Here is a 24,401-nt window from a genome sequence, read left to right on the forward strand (position 1 = left end):
CTCACTATGTTGCCAAGTCTGGCCTCAAACTCCTGGCCTCAAGTGATCCTCCTGCCTCAGCCCCTCAAAGTGCTGGGATTACAGATGTACACCACCATGCCAGACCTGCAAGTCTATTAACAGCGAGGCAGAAAGAATGAATTTATAGGTCGGGGCAATACATTTGTAACTGATATAGTGTCTTCGAATTTTGTTAAATTTTTTTACATGAACCAACTTTTTTCTCTATATATTATATTTGTTTTCTAATTTTGTTTATGCTCTTATGTTTATTTCCTTCCTTCTGCTTTCATTGGTTAACTTGCTATTCTTTTTCTAGTTTCTTGAGATGATTGCTTAGATCGTTAATAAACAGTGCTTTCCCTCCCAATATATGAATTTAAGTCTATACATTTCCCTCTATATTTCTGTCATATACAAGTTTTTGTTGTTGTTGTTGTTTTTTGTTTTTTGTTTTTTTTGAGACGGAGTCTTACTCTCGTCCAGGCTGGAGTGCACTGGCGCGATCTCGGCTCACTGCAAGCTCCGCCTCCCGGGTTCACGCCATTCTCCTGCTTCAGCCTCGTGAGTAGCTAGGACTACAGGTGCCTGCCACCACGCCCTGCTATTTTTAGTAGAGATGGGGTTTCACCATGTTAGCCAGGATGATCTCAATCTCCTGACCTCGTGATCCGCCCGCCTCGACCTCACAAAGTGCTGGAATTACAGGCGAGAGCCACTGTGCCCGGCAAGTGCTTTTTGTTTTCTGTTTTTTGTTTTTTTTGAGACGAAGTCTTGCTCTTGTCCCCCAGGCTGGAGTGCAGTGGCGCGGCTCACTGCAACCTCCGCCTCCTGGGTTCAAGCAATTCTCCTGCCTCAGCCGCCCTAGTAGCTGGGATTACAGGCTCCTGCCACTATGCCCGGATAATTTTTGTATTTTTAGTAGAGACGGGATTTCACCACGTTGGCCAGGCTGGTCTCGAACTCCTGACCTCAGGTGATCAGCCCACCTCGGCCTCCCAAAGTGCTGGGATTACAGGCGTGAGCCACTGCGCCTGGCTTTTTTTTTTTTTTTTTTTTTTAATTTTAGGCGGAGTCTCCCTCTGTCGCCAGGCTGGAGTGTTGTGGCGCGATCTCGGCTCACTGCAACCTCCGACTCCGTGGTTCAAGTGATTCTCCTGCCTCAGCCTCCCGAGTAGCTGGGATTACAGGCGCCTGCCACCAGGCCTGGCTAATTTTTGTATTTTCAGTAGAGAATGGGTTTCACCATGTTGGCCAGGATGGTCTCGATGTCCTGACCTCATGATCTGTCCACCTCGGCCCCCCAAAATGCTGGAATTACAGGCGTGAGCCACCGCGCCCGGCCCGTATGCAAGTTTTGATGTGCTATATTCCCATTATCATTTAGTTCAAAATAGTTTCTAATTTCCATTGTGCTTTCTTCTTTAGCTTAAGGGTTATCTACAAGTATAGTGCTTAAATTCCAGAAAGGTAGAATTTTTCTAGTTATCTGTTTTGTATTGATTTCTAGCTGAATTGCACTAATGGCAGAGAACCAATGATTTCAATCCTTTGAAATGTCTTTGAGACTTGCTCTGTGTCCCTGCATATGGTTGTTTTTGGTAAATAAAATGGTGTGCTCTGTTACTGTTGTTGATCTTTTTTATACGCTTGTTCTTTTTAGCTGCTAAGAGGAGTTTTCTTCCTCTGTAATTGTGGATTTGTGTATTTTTTATTTTAGCTCTGTTGAGCTCTGTCAGGTTTTTGTGTGGGGGGCGTGGGTGTTTTGTTTTTGTTTTAGAGACAGGTCTTGCTCTGTCACCCAGGCTGGAATGCAGTAGTGTGATCATGGCTCAGTGCAGCCTTGAACACCTGGACTCAAGCGATCCTCCCAAGTAGCTGGTACAGGTGTGCACCCCCATGCCTAGCTAACTTTTAATTTTTTTTGTAGAATTGAGGTATCACTATGTTGCCCAGGTTTGTCTCAAACTCCTGGCCTCAAATAGTCCTCCCACTTTAGCCTCCTAAAGCTCTGGGATTACAGGCATGAGCCACTGTGTCTAGCCTCTGTCAGTTTTTGGTTTATATGTTTGGAAGTTAGGACATTGAATGTTTTCCAACTTAGTCTTATTATATATTCTTGGTACTGACTACTTTGTCGTTATGAAATATCCCTCTTTATCTCTAGTAATCTTTCTTGCCATAAAGTTTATTTTTCCTGATATTAACTCCACTAGCTTTCTTTCAGTTAGTGTTTAATGTTTTATTGTTTTTCATTATTTTACTTTCAACCTCTCTGTCATCATAATTGGAGGATTTCTCCTGGGACTAGTATATAGTTGTATTTTTTTAATCCAGCCTATTTTAATCTTTTAATTGAAATATTCTGTTCATTTATAGCTAATGAAATTTCTGATGCATATGGGTTTAAATTTTACTCTTTGTATACCATTTGCTACTTGTTTTCTATTTGAGCTACCTCTTTTATACTTTTATATTTTTTTATATTTCCTTTCTTTCGTTTTTTAGACGGAGTCTCACTCTGTCGCCCAGGCTGGAGTGCAGTGGTGCAATCTCGGCTCACTGCAAGCTCTGCCTCCTGGGTTCATGCCATTCTCCTGCCTCAGCCTCCCAAGTAGCTGGGACTACAGGTGCTTGCCACCACACCCGGCTAATTTTTGGTATTTTTAGTAGAGATGGGGTTTCACCATGTTAGCCAGGATGGTCTTGATCTCCTGACCTTGTGATCTTCCCACCTCGGCCTCCCAAAGTGCTGAGATTACAGGAGTGAGCCACTGCGCCCGACCTCTTTCATGCCTTCTTTAGAAATAATAAAATATTTTTGAGTATTCCATTTTCTCTGTTAGCTTATTAGTTACATATTTTAACTATTTTAATATTTGTTTAGAGTAGGACTTTTCACTTTTGGCAGTATTCAAACTTAGGCCTGTGATTATTTATTGTAGAGGGCTATCCTGTGCATGGTAGGATATTTAGTAGCATCTGTGGCTTTTACCTCTAGATGCCAGTAGCACCTTACCCCAGTTGTGACAATCAAAAAATGTTTCCAAACATTTCTGAATGTCCTTTGGAGACAAAATCACCCTGGTTGAGAACCGCTGCCCTAGAGATTACAATAGGCATTCTTGGCTTATTATAATCTAATGTCAGTGATAACTTTTACCAATTACTCAACAATGCCAGGGCCTTACTAACTCCATATTCTCTCTCCCACCTTTATACTTTGATTTTGTACACTAATTATTCATTTGTCATGCACCCACATTCTGTTATTCATTTTCTGTGTCTTTCTTTCAGAGCTCTTTACTTTCTGTGTGTATCTATGTCTTAAATTTTCCTTCTACCTTTATTTTATATAAAGATAAGGGATTTTGATTCTATCGTAAATCCAGGATGATCTCATTACAGATCCTTAATTTAATTACATCTACAAATGTTTTTTGTTTGTTTGGTTGGTTGGTTTTTTGAGACAGAGTCTCGCTCTTTCACCCAGGCTGGAGTGCGGTGGCATGATCTTGGCTCATTGCAGCCCCGGTCTCCCAGATTCAAGCTATTCTCCTGCTTCAGCCTCCTGAGTAGCTGGGATTACAGGCGTGCACCACCACACCTGACTAATTTTTGTATTTTTAGTAGAGATAGGGCTTTACCATGTTGGCCAGGCTGGTCTCAACTCCTGACTTCAGGTGATCCACCCACCTTTGCCTCCCAAAGTGCTAGGATTACAGGTATGAACCACCGTGCCCGGCCTAAAGCTTGTTTGTAATCTTTTTACTAGACTCTGTTTTTATTCCATAGGTATTTAATAAATATTTGGTGAAGGAAGGAATGACAAAGAGACTCTGAGAGGTTTCTGTCACTGAAGTATGTTTAGGACTTTTATATATATTCATATGTTTATTGATTATTATGTCACAGGCATTCTGTGGCAGACTTTTCATTATTTTTAATTAGATACCAAGAGTATGGTCTTTTAATTTCCATTGGGTTTAAGTTTTTTCTATCTTTGAGTTTTTAATTTATATTTTCTGTTTTTATTGTCGTGATAGTGGTTCTGTTTTGTTTTACATATCAGCCCTTTGCCAGAAGCTGAACCTGAACCATTGAGGATGCAATTATAGGTGGAGCTAGTGTTAGTCTGACAGATTCGTACCTGAATGTTAACTTTGGTTACAGAGTTTAACTGTTTGCCATTAAATGAATCTACTTAGTAACATTTTCTGAGATTTAGAAAGAAGAAACAGTAATCATTGTGCTTTTCTGTTCTCTTTCAGCTTTCAGAAGAATTATTAGATAAATGGCTCTCCTACCCAGAGACCCAGCACGTGCCCCTCAGCCAGCATATGCTTGGTTTTGCTATGAAGTCTGTTACACAGATGGTAATGGGTAGTACATTTGAAGATGATCAGGAAGTCATTCGCTTCCAGAAGAATCATGGCACAGTAAGTCTGGGGCTAAATTTAAAATTACTCTTTCAGGCTGGGCACGGCGGCTCACACCCGTAATCCCAGCACTTTGGGAGGCTGCAGTAAGGAGTTCAAGACCAGCCTGCCCCACATGGTAAAAACCTGTCTCTACTAAAAATACAAAAATCAGCTGGGTGTGGTGGTGGGTGCCTGTAATCCCAGCTACTCAGGAGGCTGAGGCATGAGAATCGCTTGAACCTGGGAGGTGGAGGTCACAGTGAGCCAAGATCATGCCACTGCACTCCAGCCTCAGTGACAGAGTAAGACTTTGTCTCAAATAAATAAATAAAATTATTCTTTCATCATTAGCCAGGCATGGTGGCATGTGCCTATTGTCCCAGCTACTGAGGCTGAGGCAGGAGGGATTGATTACTTGAACCCAGGAGTTCAAGGCTACAGAGAGCTACGATTGCAGCACTGCACTCCAGCCTGGGAGACAAGAGTGAGACCCTGTCTCTAAAAAATAATAATAATAAATTAAACAATTATTTCATCATACTGGGTAGTTTAATAATGCAGGTTGTTGCCTATCAAGAACAAGGCTTGGCTGGTTGTGGTGGCTCACACCTGTAATCCCAGCACTTTGGGAGGCCGAGGCAGGCAGATCACTTGAGATCAGGAGTTTGAGACCAGCCTGGCCAATGTGGCAAAACCCCGTCTCTACTGAAAATAAGAAAAACTAGCCAGGCATGGTGGCTTGCGCCTGTAATTCAAGCTACTTGGGAGGCTGAGGCACGAGAATTGCCTGAACCCAGGTGGCAGAGGTTATAGTGAGCCAAGACCGCACCACTGCACTTCAGCTCTGGGTGATGGAGTGAGACTCTTGTCTCACTCCAAAAAAAAAAAAGAAAGATCTTGGCCGGGCGTGGTGGCTCACGCCTGTAATCTCAGCACTTTGGGAGGCCGAGGCAGGTGGATCACAAGGTCAGGAGTTCAAGACCAGACTGGCCAAGATGGTGAAACCCCGTCTCTACTAAAAAATACAAAAATTTGCTGGGCATGGTGGCAGGAGCCTATAATCCCAGCTACTTGGGAGGCTGAGGCAGAGAACCACCCAAACCCGGGAGCTGGAGGTTGCAGTGAGCTGAGATTGCACCACTGGCACTCCAGCCTGGGCTACAGAGCAAGAGTCCATCTCAAAAAAAAAAAAAAAAAAAAGAGCGATCTCACCGCTGTTTCCAGGATTTTCTTCCAGTTGCTGATATTTATCCTGCATATTTTTATGCTGATGTTTTTTTTCTTTCCTTTCTTATAACCTCAAAATAGAAATAATTTCAAACTTCCAGAAAAGTTACAGTTAATACAAGGAACTCCCTCCCTCCCATATATCCTTCACCCAGGTTCAGCAGTTGTTTACATCTTGCTCCACATGCTTTTGTCATTCATCTTCTATCTTTATCTATCCATCTATCTATCTATCCATCCATTCCTCCCCCTTTCCTCAAACCATTTGAGAGTAAATTGAACATTTTGCCTGTTTTCCTCTAAATATTGCAATTGATATTTCCTACTAGCAAGGATATTCTCTTATGTAGTGACAACATAGTTATCAAGTTTCTTTGGTTGTATCAATAATAATCTTGTGGATTCTCAGTCTCCTCCCCTCCAATTCCAGGACCCAATTCATGATCACTCAGTACTTTTAGATATCAGATCTCTTTAATCTGGAACAGTTCCTCAGCTTTTCTTCATTTCTAGACCTTTACATTTTTGGATAGTACAGGACAGTTATTTTGTAGACTATCCCTCAATTTGAGTTCGTCTGATATTTCATGAGTAGATTCAAAATACATATTTTTGGCAAGAATGTGATGTTTTCTTAATATTACTAAAAGCTGTCAAAGGAAACTTTTCAGACTATAAACAGGACTTATTCTTCCTCAAATTATTTGTTTTTTTTTTTTTTTTTTTTTTTTTTACATCCACAGCCTTGCCACCAGAGTGGGCTTTCAAAGATTTTTTTTTTATTTGTATAAATTTATGGGTTATATGTATAATTTTATTACATGCATAGATTGTGTAGTGGTGAAGTCAGGGCTTTTAGTGTATCCATCACCCAAATAATGTACATTGTACCCATTAAGTGATTTCTTACCCTCCTGCCCACCCCTGAAATGATCTTTTAATGTCTGAAATACCAAGGGATGGCCATTGTCCAGTCATGCCACCAGGAGTAATAACCAATTTGTGAATTCAGAGCCAATGACGACTGCATCATGACTGCTACTTAGATGAAAACAGTTGGGAGATGTCATCAGTTGTAAGATGCATACTGATTTCACAGGTGTTAAAATGTGAAAAAACATACATCTTTCCTTCAGTTGCATATTGTATGTCCTAACTGCCCCCTACAAACATTGTCCCAAGTATTTTTCCACCAATATTAGTGTGCTCTTACCCTGTACTTTTGACAACATTTAGAATTGTTGGTCCTTAAATATTTGCCTTTCTAGGCCAGGTACGATAGCTCATGCCTGTAATCCTAGCACTTTGGGAAGCCAAGGCAGGAGGATTACTTGAGCCTAGAAGTTCAAGACCAGCCTGGGCAACACAGTGAGACCCCTGTCTCCAATTTTTTTTTTTTTTTTTTTTTAAATTAGTGAAGTGTGGTGGCATGCACGCCTGTAGTCCCAGCTACTCAGGAGACTGAGGGGAGGATCACTTGAGCCCAGGAGGATCACACCACCGCACTCCAGCCTGGATGATAGAGTGAGACCCTGTCTCAAAAAACAAAATTTTTGCCTATCCAGTAAGCCAAAAATAACATTTTATGATTGAAATATATAGTTCTTTTTTTTTTTTTTTTTGAGACGGAGTTTCGCTCTTATCGCACAGGCTAGAATGCAATGGTGCAATCTCGGCTCACTGCAACCTCCACCTCCCGGGTTAAAGCGATTCTCCTGCCTCAGCCTCCCCAGTAGCTGGGATTACAGGTGCCCACCACCACACCTGGCAAATTTTTGTACCTTTAGTAGAGATGGGGTTTCACCATGCTGACCAGCTGGTCTCGCTCTCCTGATCTCAAGTGATCCACCTGCCTCGGCCTCCCAAAGTGCTGGGATTATAGGTGCTTGTCACCCCGCCCAGGTAATTTTTGTATTTTTAGTAGAGATGGGGTTTCACCATGTTGGCCAGGCTGGTCTCGAACTCCTGACCTCAGGTGATCTGCCCACCTCAGCCTCCCAAAGTGCTGGGATTACAGGCGTGAGCCACCATGCCCATGTTGTGTAATTCTTTTATTACTTGTGAGGTTAAACATCTTTTTGCCTTGGTGCAGTGGTTCACCCCTATAATCCTTGCACTTTGGGAAGCTAAAGCAGGAGGATTACTTGAGCCCAGGAGTTTAAGACCAGCCTGGGCAACATGACAAAACCCCATCTTTGCCAAAAAAAAAAAAACGACAGGAAAATTTGCTGCATGTGGTAGTACATTCTTTTAGTCCCAACTGCTTGTGAGGCTGAGGCCAGAGGATTGCTTGAGCCCAGAAGGTGGAGGTTGTAGTGAGCCATGATTGTGCCATGGCACTCCAGCCTTGGAGACAGAGCCAGACCCTGTCTTAAAAACAAAAAACCAAAAATCATATTTTTATACTTTTGTTAAACACTTGGGTTTTTTTTATGTCCTCTGCCTATATTTCTTCATTATTTTATTTACTTTTTTGTGACACAGTATCACCATGTTGCCCAGACTGGTCTCAAACTTTTGGGCTCAAGGGATCCTCTGACCTTAGCCTCCCAAACAGCTGGGATTTTAGGCCCACCTGGCCGTTTTGCCTATATTTCTATTTTTGTGTTGCTTTTTCATACTAATCTAGAACAGCTCTTTATTTCTAATCTCAGTTTTCATTTCCTTTTACATTTATTTATAGTAAATAAAAGTTTTGTGATACTTTTTCAGTATCACAAATGTTAATGTTTTTATGTAGCTAAATCAATTTAACTCTTTCATTGTGAATTTGTGCCTTGTGTTCTGTCATGTTTAGAAACTGCTTTTGAACTTTAAGGGTCTTATATAAATATTTACTTTTTTTTTCTTTTTTTTTTTAGGCTGCAGTGCCTCAGTCTCAGCTCACTGCAGCCTTCACCTCCCAGACTCAAGCTATCCTTCCACCTCACCCTCCTGAGTAGCTGGGACCACAGATGCTCACCACCACGCCTGGCTAATTTTTTGTATTTTTTGTATTTTTTGTAGAGACAGGTTTTCACCATGTTCTCGAACTCCTTAGCCCAAGCAATCTGCCCACCTTGACCTCCCAAAGTGCTGGGATTATGGGTGTGAGCCACTCCACTCGGCCTACTATTCATTTTTACAGTAGTTTTAATAGTTTGAGTGTATATATATATATATGTATATGTATATATATGTATGTGTGTGTGTATATATATATATATATATATTTTTTTTTTTTTTTTTTTTTTTGAGACGGAGTCTGGCTCTGTCCCCCAGGCTGGAGTGCAGTGGCGCCATCTCGGCTAACTGCAAGCTCCGCCTCCCGGGTTCACGCCATTCTCCTGCCTCAGCCTCCCAAGTAGCTGGGACTACAGGTGCCCACCACCACGCCCGGCTAATTTTTTTGTATTTTTAGTACAGATGGGGTTTCACCATGTTGGCCAGGATGGTCTCGAACTCCTGATCTCGTGATCCGCCCCCCTCGGCCTCCCAAAGTGCTAGGATTACAGGCTTGAGCCACCGCACCTGGCCAATAGTTTGATTTTTTAACATTTAAGTAATCTGAAATATTTTCATTTAAGGTAAGAATTGAGGACTTTAAAAAATCTATTGTTTTTCAAATACAGTATTTAGCCATTGTTTAATAAGTGTTGTGTTCTTTCCCTAAATTCTTTTTAGAACTTTTGAATTAAAATCAGGTTAAAGTTTTTTCAGGGGCTATTGACCAAATTGTGAAAATTTGGAAGCCTATTCTGCTGCTTATCATATCCAAATCTCAGACTTTTAACCTTTTTCTTTACCTCAGCCAATGTTTATCAATATTACAGGTGAAACAGAAATTTGTAATTACCTGTGAATTTTATTTTTACACTTATGCCAGTATAATACAAAAATGAGGGCTGGGCGCAGTGGTTCACACATGTAATCCCAGCACTTTGGGAGGCTGAGGTGGGTGGATCACCTGAGGTCAAGAGTTCAAGACCAGTCTGGAAACCCCATCTCTACTAAAAAATACAAAAATTAGCTGGGCGTGGTGGCGGGCACCTGTAATCCCATCTACTCAGGGGGCTGAGGCTGGGAGAATTGCCTGAACTCGGGAGGTGGAAGTTGCAGTCAGCCGAGATCACACCACTGCACTCCAGCCTAGGCAACACAGTGAGACTCTGTCTCGGCGTGGGGGAAGAAAAAATGAGGATTGACTCTACTGCTGTGTCCTTTTTCTTCTCCCTACTCCTTTTATAGAAAAGGAATTTTTCACTTTCCACTTCTTATTAGTTTGAAAGTGCCTTGACTGAAGTCATCAAAATATATTTGTACCCTCCCCTCTGAAACTGTGGAGTAAAGGATTGTGCAGCCAGTTGAGAGGGACAGTTTAATTATTAGATTTGTTGGTGAGAAGAGTTCCTGCTGGGTAGGTGGCTCACGCCTGTAATCCCAACACTTTGGGAGACTGAGATGAGAAGATCACTTGAGCTCAGGAGTTCAAGAACAGCTGAGAAACATGGTGAAACCCGTCTCTACAAAAAATAGAAAAATTAGCTGGCGTTGGTGGCACACAACTGTAGTCCCAGCTACTTGGGAGGCTGAGGTGGGAGAATGGCTTGAGCCTGGGAGGTGGAGGTTGCAGTGAGCTATGATCGTGCCATTGCAATCCAGCACTCTAGCCTGGGTGACAGAGCCGGAACCCTGACTCAAAAAAAAAAAAAAAAAAAAAAAAGAGTTAAAGAGTTCCTAAGTCATTAGGTTACATTGCTCTGTATTATTTTTAAAATTCTACCTATTAGATAATAGTTATGTATATTTACCTATTTTCAGGTTTGGTCTGAGATTGGAAAAGGCTTTCTAGATGGGTCACTTGATAAAAATACGACTCGGAAAAAACAATATGAAGATGGTAAGTTTGGTCACTTAATTTTTAGTGAGGACAAAAAATAAATGTGCCCCAGTTTTAATAAAGTAATCTCTGAATAGTGAGATTAAAGGTCATTTATATTTTCTTTTTTTTTTTTTTGAGACAGAGTCTCGCTCTGTTGCCAGGCTGGAGTGCAGTGGTGCGATCTCAGCCACAGCAACCTCCGCCTCCCAGGTTCAAGCAATTCTCCTGCCTCAGCCTCCCGAGTAGCTGGGACCACAGGTGGGTGCCACCACGCCCAGCTAATTTTTGTATTTTTAGTAGAGACAGGGTGTCACCCTGTTGGCGAGGATGGTCTCGATCTCTTGACCTTGTGATCTGCCTGCCTTGGCCTCCCAAAGTGCTGGGATTACAGGCATGTGCCACTGTGCCCAGCCTATTTTTATTTTCTTTCTTTATGCTTTTTTCTATATTTTCTACAATGAAAGTTTTCTTTAACAGAAGCGAGGAAAAATAAGTTAGTAAAAGAAACTCTAGCACTGACTGCAGAATGAGAGTGTTGTAGAGCTGGTATACTCTACAGGATTAATGGAAAGTATAAGTGTACAATCTTAAGAAAGCAGTTTAATAATGCACACTAAGAACCATAAATAATGGATGAAATTATATGAAAGAAGACAATATTCATGAAGATATTTTTGTAGTACTGTTTCTGCAAGTAGAAAACCAGGAACAAACTAAAGGTTCAACATTATAGGAATTAGTAGGGAAATGTCAACATGATTAAATATTACGGATATTTATAAAAAATGGCAGCCATGGCAGCACATGCCTGTAGTCCCAGCTACTTGGGAGGCTGAGATGAGAGGATCACTTCAGCTCAGGATTTTGAGACCAGCCTGGGCAATGTAGTGAGAGACCCCATCTCAAAAAATTTAAAAAAATTAGCAACATAGGCCCAGTGCGGTAGCTCACACCTGCAATCCCAGCACTTTGGGAGGCTGAGGTAGGCAGATTACTTGAGGCCAGGAGTTCGAGACCAATCTGGCCAACATAGTGAAACCCTACCTCTACTAAAAAAATACAAAACATTAGCCGGGTGCAGCAGCGCACACCTGTAATCCCAGCTACTCAAAAGGCTGAGGCATGAGAACCGCTTGAACCCTGGAGGCAGAAGTTGCAGTGAGCTGAGATCGTGCCACTGCACTCCAGCCTTGGTGAGAGAGTGAGACTCTTATCTCCAAAAAATAAAAAATAAAAAATTAGCAACCTAAAAAATTCTTGCCATTATAACATTGAATAAAAATATTTTCAATGTTGTTTGGCATTGATTTCAACTTTATACAATTTACACAGAAAAATAGCAATTTTAATGTAATGTAGTACCCCCAAATTAATTATTCTCCCTTATTATTTTTTTGTTCTGTATTCTCTGTCAGTGGTTGAACAATTATAAAGCTTTAATACTTTTTTTTTAAATAAATTTTTTTTTTTTTTTGAGACAGAGTCTCACTCTGTTGCCCAGACTGGAGTGCAGTGGTGCGGTCACGGCTCACTGCAACCTCTGCCTCCTGGATTCAAGCGATTCTTCTGCCTCAGCCTCCTGAGTAGCTGGGATTACAAGCGCCTGCCACATGCCCGGCTCATTTTTGTATTTTCAGTAGAGATGGGGTTTCACCATGTTGGCCAGACTGGTCTTGAACTCCTGACCTTGGGTGATCAGCCCGCCTCAGCCTCCCAAAGTGCTGGGATTACAGGTGTGAGCCACCACGCCCGGCCAATACCTTTATTCTAAGCTACCTCAATTCATTTTTTTGGAAGCATGCAGGATAAATTAAAATACAGAGGCTGCATTAGAATACTGGATTGTTTTCTATACATTATAGTATTGCTTCACAGGATTCTCTTTCTTCACCCTTTCAACAAACATTTATTGAGGCTGTGCTAGGCCCTATTCTGTGCACAGGAGACAAAAATCCCTGTCCTCATTAGCTTACTGTTTTAGTGATTTTCTTGGTCCAACAGAAGTAAAAAAAGAAAAAAAAAAGCCAGTTTAATTGACACATTTCCTGCTATCTTGTTTTTATGACCATTATGATTATCTTGATCAATGCATTTGGATTAATTCCCCTTGATAAAAAATGTATTTCAGAAATATTGGTTAAATTAACATGAAATGAAAATAATTTATATTCTTTGATTCTAAATAAATTGTCTGGCATAATGTGTTCCTTGGGCTGTAACATGGGCATAAATCAAATTTGAGCTTTTATTAGAAATGATTATGTTCTAGTATTTATAAAAATGGGATCCCATGACTGGATCAGAGCTTCCTTTGTTTAATTCCCAACCTGCTTTGCACATTAGAATCAGTTGGAGAACTTATAGCACAAAACCTGAAGATCAGACCTTATCCTAGACCAGTTTATTCAGAATCTGAGATCAGGGTGTCGTGGGCATCAGGTATTTTTGTAAAGGCTCTCCAGATTATTCTACTGTACTTGTAGGGTTGAGAATGTACAACAGTAGTTCCCAAACTTTGCTACACATTGAATCTTTTTAAAAATATTGAAGCCTGACTCCTACCTGTAAACATTCAGATTTAATTGATATGAGGTGTGACTTGTGCTTTACTGTTGTTTGAAAAAACTTCTCAGGTGATTCTAATGTGCAGCAAAGCCTGGGAACAACTTCTTTATAGTGTTAATAATTTCTTCTTTTCTTTTCTTTTCTTTTTGTTTTTTTTTTTTGAGACTGAATCTCGCTTTATTGCCCAGGCTGGGTGAGATTGCAGTGGCGCAATCTCAGCTCATTGCAACCTCTGCCTCCCGGGTTCAAACGATTCTCGGGCCTCAGCCTCCCAAGTAGCTGGGATTACAGACGCCTGCCGCCGTGCTCAAATAATTTTTATAGTTTTAGTACAGACGGGGTTTCACCATGTTGGCCAGGCTTGTCTCAAACTCCTGACTTCAAGTGATCCACCCACCTCGGCCTCCCAAAGTGCTGGGATTACAGGCGTGAGCCACCGTGCCTGGGAATAATTTCTCATTTTAATCACTAATGTGTATTATATTGATTCAATTCTATAAATATTTAATGTAGATCTGTGATATCCTGGCATGTTTTAGGTGCTGAGGAACCTAAACAAAATTTCTTGCCCTTGTGGCACCACATTCTAGTGGGAAGAGACAGACAGTAATCTAAATAAGTAAACTGAATAGTACATTAAAAGGTGAAAAATGCTGTAGACAAAAATAAAACCAGAAGGGGATAGGGAGTGCCGGGGGTTGGGAGATTGCAATTTTAAGTAATTATTAGGAAAGGCCTCACCAAGATGAGGTGACTTTTGAGTAAACACTTGCAAGAGATGAAACCACTCATGCAGAACATGTGGATACCCAGATGTTCAAAGGAAGAATATTCCATGTAGAGGAAAAGTAATTACAGAGTCCTTGAAGTAGGACTCTTCTGCTGTATTTGAAGTACAACAGGAAGGCCAGTATGGCTGGAATGAAGTGAGTGAGAAGAGGAGCAGAAGATGAGGTCAGAAAGGCTGGAGACAGGAATGGGTTTTGTATGGCTTACAGACCATTGTGTGACTAGGTTGTTACTATGAGGTAGGAAGCCACTGGCAGGTTTTGAGCAGAGTTACAATCTGAGTTATGTTATAAAAGGATCACTTTGACTGGTATGATAGACTGTATGGGTCCAGAGCAAAAGCAGGGAAACTAGTTAGAAGGCTGCTGCAATAAACCAGGCATGAGAGATAATGTGGCTTGGACCAAGTGGCAGGCAACAGAAAATATAGAACAAGAAAAAAAAAAGGAGGAAGAAAATAATTTGGTACTTTGAGGGTAGACCTACCAACACTGGCTGACAGATTAAAATTAGGGTATAAGGGAGAGGGAGACACCAAGGTTTTTGGCCTAGTTGCAAAAGGAGGTTGTCGGGAAATAAGATGGGGAAGACTATGGGAAGATCCAGGATTTGGGGGAAAGCTCAAGAGTTCAGTGTTTGGTATGCTTCAGACAACCAAGTGCAGAGGTTGAGTTTGTTATTAGAGTTAGATACATGAGTCTGGAGCTGAAGAGAAAGAAGTCCTGACTAGAAATACAGATTTGGAAGTGCGCGGTACGTATATTGCACTGAAAGCCTTGAGATTAGAGATCACCAGGTAGTGAATATAGATAGAAAAAGGAAAGAGGTCCCAAAACAGCCCTGTCCTTGAGCATTTCATTACTGAGAAATTCAAGAGATTGAAAAAGAATCAAAAAAGGAGACAGAATGAGCAGGCAGTAAAGTGGGAGGGAAGTGTGGAGTCTAGGGGAGTATAGTCCTGGGAACCACATGAAAAAGTGTTTCTTGGCCGGGCGTGGTGGCTCATGCCTGTAATCCCGGCACTTTGGAAGGCTGACATGGGCGGATCACAAGGTCAGGAGATGGAGACCATCCTGGCTAACACGGTGAAACCCCGTCTCTACTAAAAATATAAAAAATTAGCCGGGCGTGGTGGCACACGCCTATAGTCCCAGCTACTCAGGAGGCTGAGGCAGGAGAATCGTTTGAACCCGGGAGGCGGAGGTTGCAGTAAGCTGAGATTGCGCCACTGCACCCCAGCCTGGGTGACAGAGGAACACTCTGTCTCAAAAAAAAAAAAGAAAAAGAAAAAGTGTTTCTTGGAGAGTACGTTATCAACATCATCAGTGATATGATAGGTCAAGTAAGATGAAGACTGAAACATTTGTGTATAATTTTATGGGCCATTGGATATCAGTTATTGATATCTTTTAGGTTTTTATTTTATATATTTATTTATTTAGAGATAAATAAAATATTTATTTATTTAGAGATAAATAAAATATTTATTTATTTAGAGATAAATAAAATATTTATTTATTTAGAGATAAATAAAATATTTATTTAGAGATAAATAAAATATTTATTTATTTAGAGATAAATAAAATATTTATTTATTTAGAGATAAATAAAATATTTATTTATTTATTCTCTCGCCCAGGCTGGAGTGAAGTGGCACAATCTTGGCTCACTGCAACCTCTGCCGCCCAGGTTCAAGCGATTCTCCTGCCTCAGCCTCCTGAGTAACTGAGATTACAGGTGCCTGCCACTGAGCCCAGCTAATTTTTGTATTTTTAGTAGAGATGGGATTTTGCCATCTTGGCCAGGGTGGTCTTGAACTCCTGACCTCATGATTCACCTGCCTTGGCCTCCCAAAGTGCTGGGATTACAGGCATGAGCCACTGTGCCCAGCCTCTTTTAGGTTTTTAGAAATTTACTTTTCTGATTATCTCACATCTGTTTCTATCCCTAAATAAGTGATTCCTGATTTGGGAGAAGGAATGGAGTTAAGAAGACAGAATTTAGAAGGAAGGTGGATGATATCAGAGAAGAAAGGCTTATGTGTTTGGAGGCCTCTAAAGTGCTGGTATTAGGCCAGGCGCGGTGGCTCACGCCTGTAATCCCAGCACTTTAAGAGGCCGAGGCGGATGGATTCCTTGAGCCCAGGAGTTTGAGACCGGCCTGGCCAACGCGGTGAAACCCCGTCTCTACCAAAAATACAAAAATTAGCTGGGCGTGGTGGCATGTCTGTATTCCCAGCTACTCGGGAGGCTGAGATGGGAGAATCACCTGAGCCTGGGAAGTCAAGGCTGCAGTAAGCCAAGATCACACCACTACACTGCAGCCTGGGCAACAGAGCAAGACTGTGTCTCAAAAATAAAAGAAAAAGTCAAGTGCTGGCATTGCTCTACTTCTTGACCTAGGTGGTTGGTGGTGATTTATAATTATTCCTTAAACTGTACTTACATGCTTTGTGCACTTTTTTGTATGTATGTTAAATTTGGCAAAAAAGGAAGAAAATGATGAGTTTAAACATAAATTAGCTTTCTTTGTTGTTGGTTACTAACTTTGAAGGTTTTCTTCATATAGTAACATTGCACAGAATTATTTTTTTAAAGTTCAGTCTCCACTAATGCTTGTATTCTAAAATTATTTTGTTTTTTTCTCTAAGCCCTCATGCAACTGGAGTCTGTTTTAAGGAACATCATAAAAGAACGAAAAGGAAGGAACTTCAGTCAACATATTTTCATTGACTCCTTAGTACAAGGGAACCTTAATGACCAACAGGTGATATAATTGTTAAATGTTTATCAGGTAAAAAAATAAGCCAGAGCCAGGCACAATGGCTCATGACTGTAGTCCCAGCTACTTGAGAGGGTGAGGTGGGAGGATCACTTGAACCCAAGAGATCAAGGCCAACTTGGGCAATATAGCAAGACGCCATCTATAAAAAATAATGATAATCACACATATATACAGTGTGCTTTTCATTCACTTTAATCCAGATACCCTCCTAGAGTTCAGTGGCTTAAGAGAAGCATCATACATGTTTTTTTGGGTTTTTTGTTGTTGTTGTTGTTTTGAGATGGAGTCTCGCTATGTCGCCAGGCTGGAGTGCAGTGGCACGATCTCTGCTCACTGCAACCTCCACCTCCTGGGTTCAAGCGATTCTCCTGCCTCAGCCTCCCAAGTAGCTGGGACTACAGACGCGCACCACCACGCCCAGATAATTTTTCTGTATTTTTAGTAGAGACGGAGTTTCACCTTGTTGGCCAGGATGGTCTCTATCTCTTTCACATCATGATCCGCCCACCTTGGCCTCCCAAAGTGCTGGGATTACAGGTGTGAGCCACTGCACCGAGCTGCATCATACATCTTTTATTGTACATCATTGGTAGTACAAGTACTTGGTCTCTATTATTTAGCTCTTTGAGGCAGCTGTATATTATTTAATATTATTAAATTGAGCCAAAATTCTTGAATTACAAAAGAGGAGAAGGACTTGTGTTAGGTGTATTAGACTAAATCACTTTGCCTGCTTGACCAGGTGTGGCAGTGTGGCTTGTTGACAATACTGCCAACATACCACTGCATTTGTGGTATTGTCAGGCCAGTGAGGTGAGTTGTTATTGCCACACCTCTTCATTGTAGGAATCTTCTGCCTCACTGTACACATGCAAGTCCTTGTAGCCAGAAGTAGTTTGATATATGTTGGTGCAGAAATTGAATTTGGCTTCCAGGACAGGGATGAGATCTTCTGTCCTATTTCTGAGGCTTCATTGCTGTTTACTAGGCTAAGCCAGAAAAATAGGACCGAGTTTGTTTACCAAAGTAGATCATGAACCAGTAATATTCACAACAAATACCCTGATTTGATCATTACATGTTGTATACATGTACCGAAAATCACTTGTACTCCCAAAATACATACAACTATAGTTTATCAATTTTAAAAATATTTTTAAAAAGCAGTGTGGTATTTAGGTTGGTATTCACATTATACAGATTTGGTTTTTTGTTTTAATGAAAACATCAAAATGAAATAATATACTTTTTTTTTCATTGACACTAATTTTATGCTGTAGATTATTTTAGCAGGGCCTAATATAGGCTACCTTACATTTTTCACACTTTCTAAACTTAGTTTTGTTTCCTAGATCCTAGAAGACAGTATGATATTTTCTCTGGCCAGTTGCATAATAACTGCAAAATGTAAGTATAAATTGATTTCTTTTTCAGAGGAATTACTAAATATATAGGCTGAGCACAGTGGCTCACACCTGTAATCCCAACACCTGGGGAGGCTGAGGTGGGAGATTGCTTGAGGCCAGGAGTTGGAGGCCAGCTCAGAAAACAGAGACCCTCTCTACAAAAAAAATAAGTTAACTGAGCATGATGGCCCGTGCCTGTAGTCTCAGCTGCTCAAGAGGATGAATCACGAGGATGGAGGCTACAGTGAACTGTGATTGTGCACTCCAGCCTGAAAACAGAGTGAGACCCTGTCTCAAAAAAAACAAGGCCAGGCATGGCAACTCACACCTGTAATCCCAGCACTTTTTGGGAGGCCAGGGCAGGAGGATCACTTGAGCCCAGGAGTTCGAGACCAGTCTGGGCAACATAGTGAGACCTCGTCTCTGCTAAAAATAACAATTAGCTGGGTGTGGTGGCGCATGCCTGTGGTTGCAGCTACTCGGGAAGCTGAGGCAGGATCATCACTTGAGCCCAAGAGATTGAAGCTGCAGTGAGTGATGGTCACACTATTGCATTCCAGCCTGGGCAACAGAGCAAGACTGTCTCAAAACAAACAAACAAAAATAAAACACTGTTTAGAGGACTTCTTTATAATTTTTCCCTCTTTTTTAGTCTTGTTTTAAAGGGCTGACTCACATAAGTGCTTTTTTTCTTAACCCCAAGTGCTTAAAGCCACCTCTGAAAATAGCCATAAATTTCTTGACACATTTTATGGATTGTGAATTCTTGTTAGTGCCTTTAAAATGAACTGCTGTTGACACCTTTCCAACCAAAACAGTGAGCTTTTCATTTCCTGCTGCTGCTTTCCACTTTGACTCCAAGCTAGTCTGCTATTACTAAGGTCTACCAACAAGAGTATATAGGCCACAGAAATCACGATTTAAAAGAACTCCTCTCGTTGGAATTGAAGGTGATTTTTATGTAAAATTGTAAAATATTTGATATGTTTCTAAGTTTCCTCACTTGGTTTTTAGATTGGTGGAGTACCATTTATTTATATAGTATTTATAAAAAATACTTCAATAGGCATAAAAATATACTAAGATAAAAATACTTAAAGGAAGTATTAGGGGACCAGGCAAGGTGACTCACAGCTATAATGCCAGCACTCTGGGAGGCCGAGGTGGATGAATCACTGGAGCCCAGAAATTTGGGACCAGCCTGGGCAACACAGCGGAAACCCATCTCTATAAAAAATTCAAAAATTAGCCAGGCCTGGTGGCACACACTTGTAATCCCAGTTATGTAAGGAAGGCTAAGGTGGGAGGATCACCTAAGCCCAGGAGGTTGAGGTTGCAGTGAGCCATGATCGCACCACTGGACTGCAGCCTGGGTGACAGAGTAAGACCCTGTCAAAAAACAAAAGGAGGCCAGGCATGGTGACTCATGCCTGTAATCCCAGCACTATGGGAGGCTGAGGTGGGCAGATCACAAGGTCAGGAGTTCGAGACCAGCCTGACCAACATGGTGAAACCCTGTCTCTACTAAAAATACAAAAATTAGCCAGGTGTGGGGGCACATGCCTGTAATCTGAGCTACTGAGGAGGCTGAGGCAAAAGAATCGCTTGAACCCCAGAGGCAGAGGTTGCAGTGAGCTGAGATCGCACCACTGCACTCCAGCCTGGGTGACAGAGCGACACTCTGTCTCAAAAAAAAACAAAAAACAAAAGGAAGTATTAGGACATGAATTTAAATTTTAGAAAATTTGTGTTCACTTGAAGGATTTCATTTATATCCCTTAATGTTTAAGGAAGCTTTCTTTAAAAGGATACAAATGTAAACTTCCCATAAATTTTTCTTCTTTAACATATAGAAATGTCCAGATACTATAGATGACTAAATTGAATTTAGGTAAGCATATGTCAAAAATAATGTATTCAACCTTTTTTTTTTTTTTTTTTGAGACGGAGTTTTGCTCTTGTCACCCAGGCTGTAGTGCAATTGCGCGATCTCAGGTCACTGCAACCTCCACCTCCTCGATTCAAGTGATTCTCCTGCCTTAGCCCCCTGAGTAGCTGGGATTATAGGCGCCTGCAACTATGCTTGGCTAATTTTTGTATTTTAAGTAGAGACCATGTTGGCCAAGCTGGTCTTGAACTGACCTCAGGTGCTCCACCTGCCTCGGCCTCCCAAGGTGCTAGGATTACAGTCGTGAGCCACCACGTCCTGCCTTATTCAACCTTTTTTTAAAAATGCCTATTTGTTTGGTCCAGTGGTGCACACTTGTCCCAGCTACATTGGAGGCTGAGGTGGGAGGATTGCGTGAGCCCCAGGAGTTTGCCTAACTTGGGCAATAAAACAAGACCCCAGCTTAAAAAAATTAGTATAAAAATAGATTTAAAATCCTTGTTTTTAAAACGCATTACATTAAACCTAATATGTCTTTGCTAAAGACCTTTAAAAATCTAAATCACTTGTGCTCCGGACACCAAGAAAAGTGACTATTTCCAAGGTTGAATTAATATTTTAATCTTATTTTCAGTTTTTAGGGAGATTTTAGGAGTATTGCTATGTATTTGGATGTAGGTTAGTGGTCTTTTAAGGCTCCTCCGAAGTTTTCGAGAGAGTAGATAAATAAGAAACCTTAATAAGTCCTTACTCTGCCCCTTATTAGCCTTGGGCAAGATACTTATCTCTGCATTTTCCTCCTTTTCTAAAATAGGAGTTTAGCTCCAGATGACCTTCCAAGTTATCTCTAAGCTATGAAATTGTGTCTGATTCAGTATTGTATTTAAAACACATTAAGTGGCTTAAAATCACATTTTAAAGCTATTTTCAGTCATCATTTTTAAGAGTCCTACAAAGGAACCAGTGTGACAGGCTGGGCAATATAGTGGGACACAATCTTTACAAAAAAAATAATAAATTGTAGTTAACTGTGCATGGTGGCATGTGCCTGTAGTCCCAACTACTTGGGAAGCTGAGGTGGGAGGATCAGTTTAGCCAGGAGATCAAGGCCTCAAGTGAGCCGTGATCACTACCACTGCACTCCAGCCTGGGTGACAGAGTGTGACCCTATCTAAAAAAAAACCCACAAACCAAAAGTCAATGTGAGAATTTTTTTTTTTTTTTTTTTTTTTTTTTGAGGCAGAGTCTCGCTCTGTCGCCCAGGCTGGAGTGCAGTGGTGCAATCTCGGCTCACTGCAACCTCCACCTCCCAGGTTCAAGCGATTCTCCTGCCTCAGCCTCCCAAGTAGCTGGGACTACAGGCGCCCACTACCACACCTGGCTAATTTTTTGTATTTTTAGTAGAGACGAGGTTTCACTGTGTTGGCCAGGCTGATCTCGAACTCCTGACCTTGTGATCTGCCCACCTTGGCCTCCCAAAGTGCTGAGATTACAGGCGTGAGCCACCACACCCAGCCAATGTGAGATTATTAAATTCATATTGTTATATTAATTTTTTTTTTTTTTTTTTTGAGACTGAGTCTTGCTCTGTCACCAGGCTGGAGTGCAGTGGCGCCATCTCAGCTCACTGCAACCTCTGCCTCCCGGGTTCAAGCAATTCTCCTGCCTCAGCCTTCCAAGTAGCTGGGACTAGAGGCGCGTGCCACCACGCCCAGCTAATTTTTGTATTTTTAGTAGAGACAGGGTTTCACCATGTTGGCCAGGATGGTCTCGTTCTCTTGACCTTGTGATCTGCCCGCCTCGGCCTCCCAAAGTGCTGGGATTACAGGTGTGAGCCACTGCATCCGGCCTGTTATATTAATTTTAAGTGATAATATAGTCAAACAGAGTACAGGATTGACCACTGTGTGCAAATCTTTGTGGTGACTCCTTCAGTTGTATATTACTCTATGTTGTAAAATTGTGTGACATACATATTGTACACTGCACAAGTTTTCACATCACTTGTAAAATAGCAATTCTACAGTTCACTCAGAAGCCATAATGAAGAGGCATATGTAGGGAAAAGTTAAGGACAGGCAGTCACTCATGTTTTTTGTGAACTCTAGATATAAGAAAACTAATTAGAGTAATTGCGTACCAGGTTACTACTGATTTTAATGGTAACAATATTGGTAATAAGGTGAATCAGGCAAACTTTTTTTTATAAATTAACTTTGAGATAAGTTTAAGTTAACCCTTAGCGCAGGAAAGAGATCATTGGTAAGTAAAGTACAAGTTACTAGAAGGATATTAAAAAGTATTTGACACAGGAACAATAGAGCTACAGATGGTGTCAGCTCAAACATATTCTAGGGAAAGAGGTAGTATATATGTTCAGAAGTTTCCATTCTTTTAATAGTTATGATCCCAGTGTATTACTAAAGGAAATATAACTACTCTTTTTCCTCTGTTTTTTTCTCAACATGTAATTTCTTTACATTTTCATTTCTTCTGGTTTTTTTCTCAACATGTAATTTCTTTACATTTTCATTTCCTCAGTGAATACAATCCATAAACCAGTTTAAGCTAAAGTAAGCCATGAGCCAGTGATCTTCCCATTTTGGCGTTGAGATAAATTCGATATTCCATTTGTTAAAAGTACAGATGTTTGGACATTACCACAAACCTACTGAACCAGAATTTGTGAATGTGAGGTTATAGCATCAGCCATCTCCCAGGTGGTTTTTGAGAACCACTGCTTTTTTTTTTTTTTTTTTGAGACAGGATCTCACTTGATTGCCCAGGGTGGAGTGCAGTGGCACGGTCACAGCTCACTGCAGCCTCAACCTCCTGGGCTCAAGTGATCATCCCATCTCAGTCTCCCAAGTAGCTGGGACTATAGGCACACACCACCACACCCAGGTGATTTTTGAGTTTTTTGTAGAGATGGGGTTTTGCCATGTTGCCCAGACTAGTCTTGAACTCCTGAGCCTACGCAATCCCCCAGCTTCAGATTCCCTCCCAAAGTGATCCCCTCCGTGTGATCCCCTCCCGAAGTGCTGGGGTTACAGGTGTGAGCCACCACGTCTGGTTGAGAACTGTTGTAAGCAATAACCACTCACAAATTTTGAGCCAGTGTATTTACCATCACAAGTAAATATTTTAGAATATTGATTTATCGATAAATCTGCTAGCTTGATTTGTCTGAATTATTTCATTAGTGCTCCTAAGTGAACTGATAAATCGGCCTAATAAGGTTGAGTGCATGAGATAATCCATTGCAATAGCCAACATTGAGCACTCCTACAGATATGATATTTATTTATTATCATAACTATTTTACCTAAGGTAAAATTAAGTGGCTCCAGTTACTTACCAGTTTTAAGAAAGAAGGCATCCAGATTACACTATGTCTGTTGGAGGGCATTCTGTAAATATTGATGTTCCATATAATGAAATATAAACCCTGTGAAGAATTTTACTTTTTAGTAGCACTTATATATCTTCTATATCATGGGAGAAAAAAAGCAAATACAAAAATCCCACCCTAAATAAGTAGTTTTTTTCTTATTCTATACCCAAGCCACGAGTTAGCTATTTTCATTGTTATTCATATAATGTTTGACCTAGTGTGTACCTGGGCAATCTGTTTTTTAACCACCTCTGAAGAAGTTCAAAAAAAATTATATGAAGAGATAAACCAAGTTTTTGGAAATGGTCCTGTTACTCCAGAGAAAATTGAGCAGCTCAGGTAAGAACACAATAAAAAGAGGAGATTATTAAAAGGTAAATTTGAACTGGTTTATCTAATTTAAAGCTATTGTTGCTATCTAGGAAAGCTACATATTTTTATAGGACTTAAAGTATTTATATGTAGATTTTATTAGGTAAATGAATCTGCTTTTTAAAATCATAAGGTTGTGTGGGAAATGTTTAACTTAGCCTGTGAAATAGTACTAATGAAGTCAAGCAAGTATGACACTCATACTTTGTTGATGGTAATAAAAAATAGACAGCCACATTAGATAATAATATAGTAGGCTTGACCGGGCGTAGTGGCTCACACCTGTAATCTCAGCACTTTGGGAGGCCAAGGTGGGTGGATCACTTAAGCCTAGTAGTTCAAGGCCAGCTTGGGCAACACGGAAATGCAAAATATTGGCCAGATGTGCTGGGACGTGCCTGTAGTCCAAGCTACTCAGGAGGCTTAGGTGGGAGGATCACCTCAGCTCAGGAGGTCGAGGCTACAGTGATTGCATCACTGCACTCCAGCCTGGGTTACAGAGCAAGACCCTGTCTCAAAAGAAAAGAAAACAATAGAAAACAATATGATAGGCTCTTAAAAAGTTCAACATACACTTATATGACCCAGCAGTTCCACTCCTTGGAATTTCATTCCAAGATAAATGAAAACATGACTACACAAAGTCCTGTTTGCATATATTCATAGCAGTATTATTCAAAATAGCCCCAAATTG

At 40.9% G+C, this 24,401-nt stretch overlaps 1 protein-coding gene across 6 annotated transcripts in view; it reads left to right on the top strand.

Annotated features, from left to right (window-relative positions):
• The window catches only part of CYP20A1 (cytochrome P450, family 20, subfamily A, polypeptide 1), a 66,689-nt gene that overhangs the window by 24,837 nt on the left and 17,451 nt on the right, over positions 1-24,401 (top strand). For 3 of the 6 annotated variants that reach the window (XM_009444035.5, XM_054680093.2, XM_516042.9), the window contains 5 exons: positions 4,272-4,439; positions 10,449-10,527; positions 16,514-16,629; positions 18,000-18,054; positions 23,554-23,674. In XM_009444035.5, coding sequence (XP_009442310.1) covers positions 4,272-4,439; positions 10,449-10,527; positions 16,514-16,629; positions 18,000-18,054; positions 23,554-23,674 — 539 coding nt within the window. Of the gene's footprint in view, positions 1-4,271; positions 4,440-10,448; positions 10,528-14,593; positions 14,617-16,513; positions 16,630-17,999; positions 18,055-23,553; positions 23,675-24,401 lie in introns of those variants that run through there. The other 3 variants (XM_063791593.1, XM_063791594.1, XM_063791595.1) reach the window with 2 other exon arrangements.

The sequence above is a fragment of the Pan troglodytes genome, chromosome 13, assembly GCF_028858775.2.
Source record: "Pan troglodytes isolate AG18354 chromosome 13, NHGRI_mPanTro3-v2.0_pri, whole genome shotgun sequence".
Classification (NCBI taxonomy): domain Eukaryota; kingdom Metazoa; phylum Chordata; class Mammalia; order Primates; family Hominidae; genus Pan; species Pan troglodytes.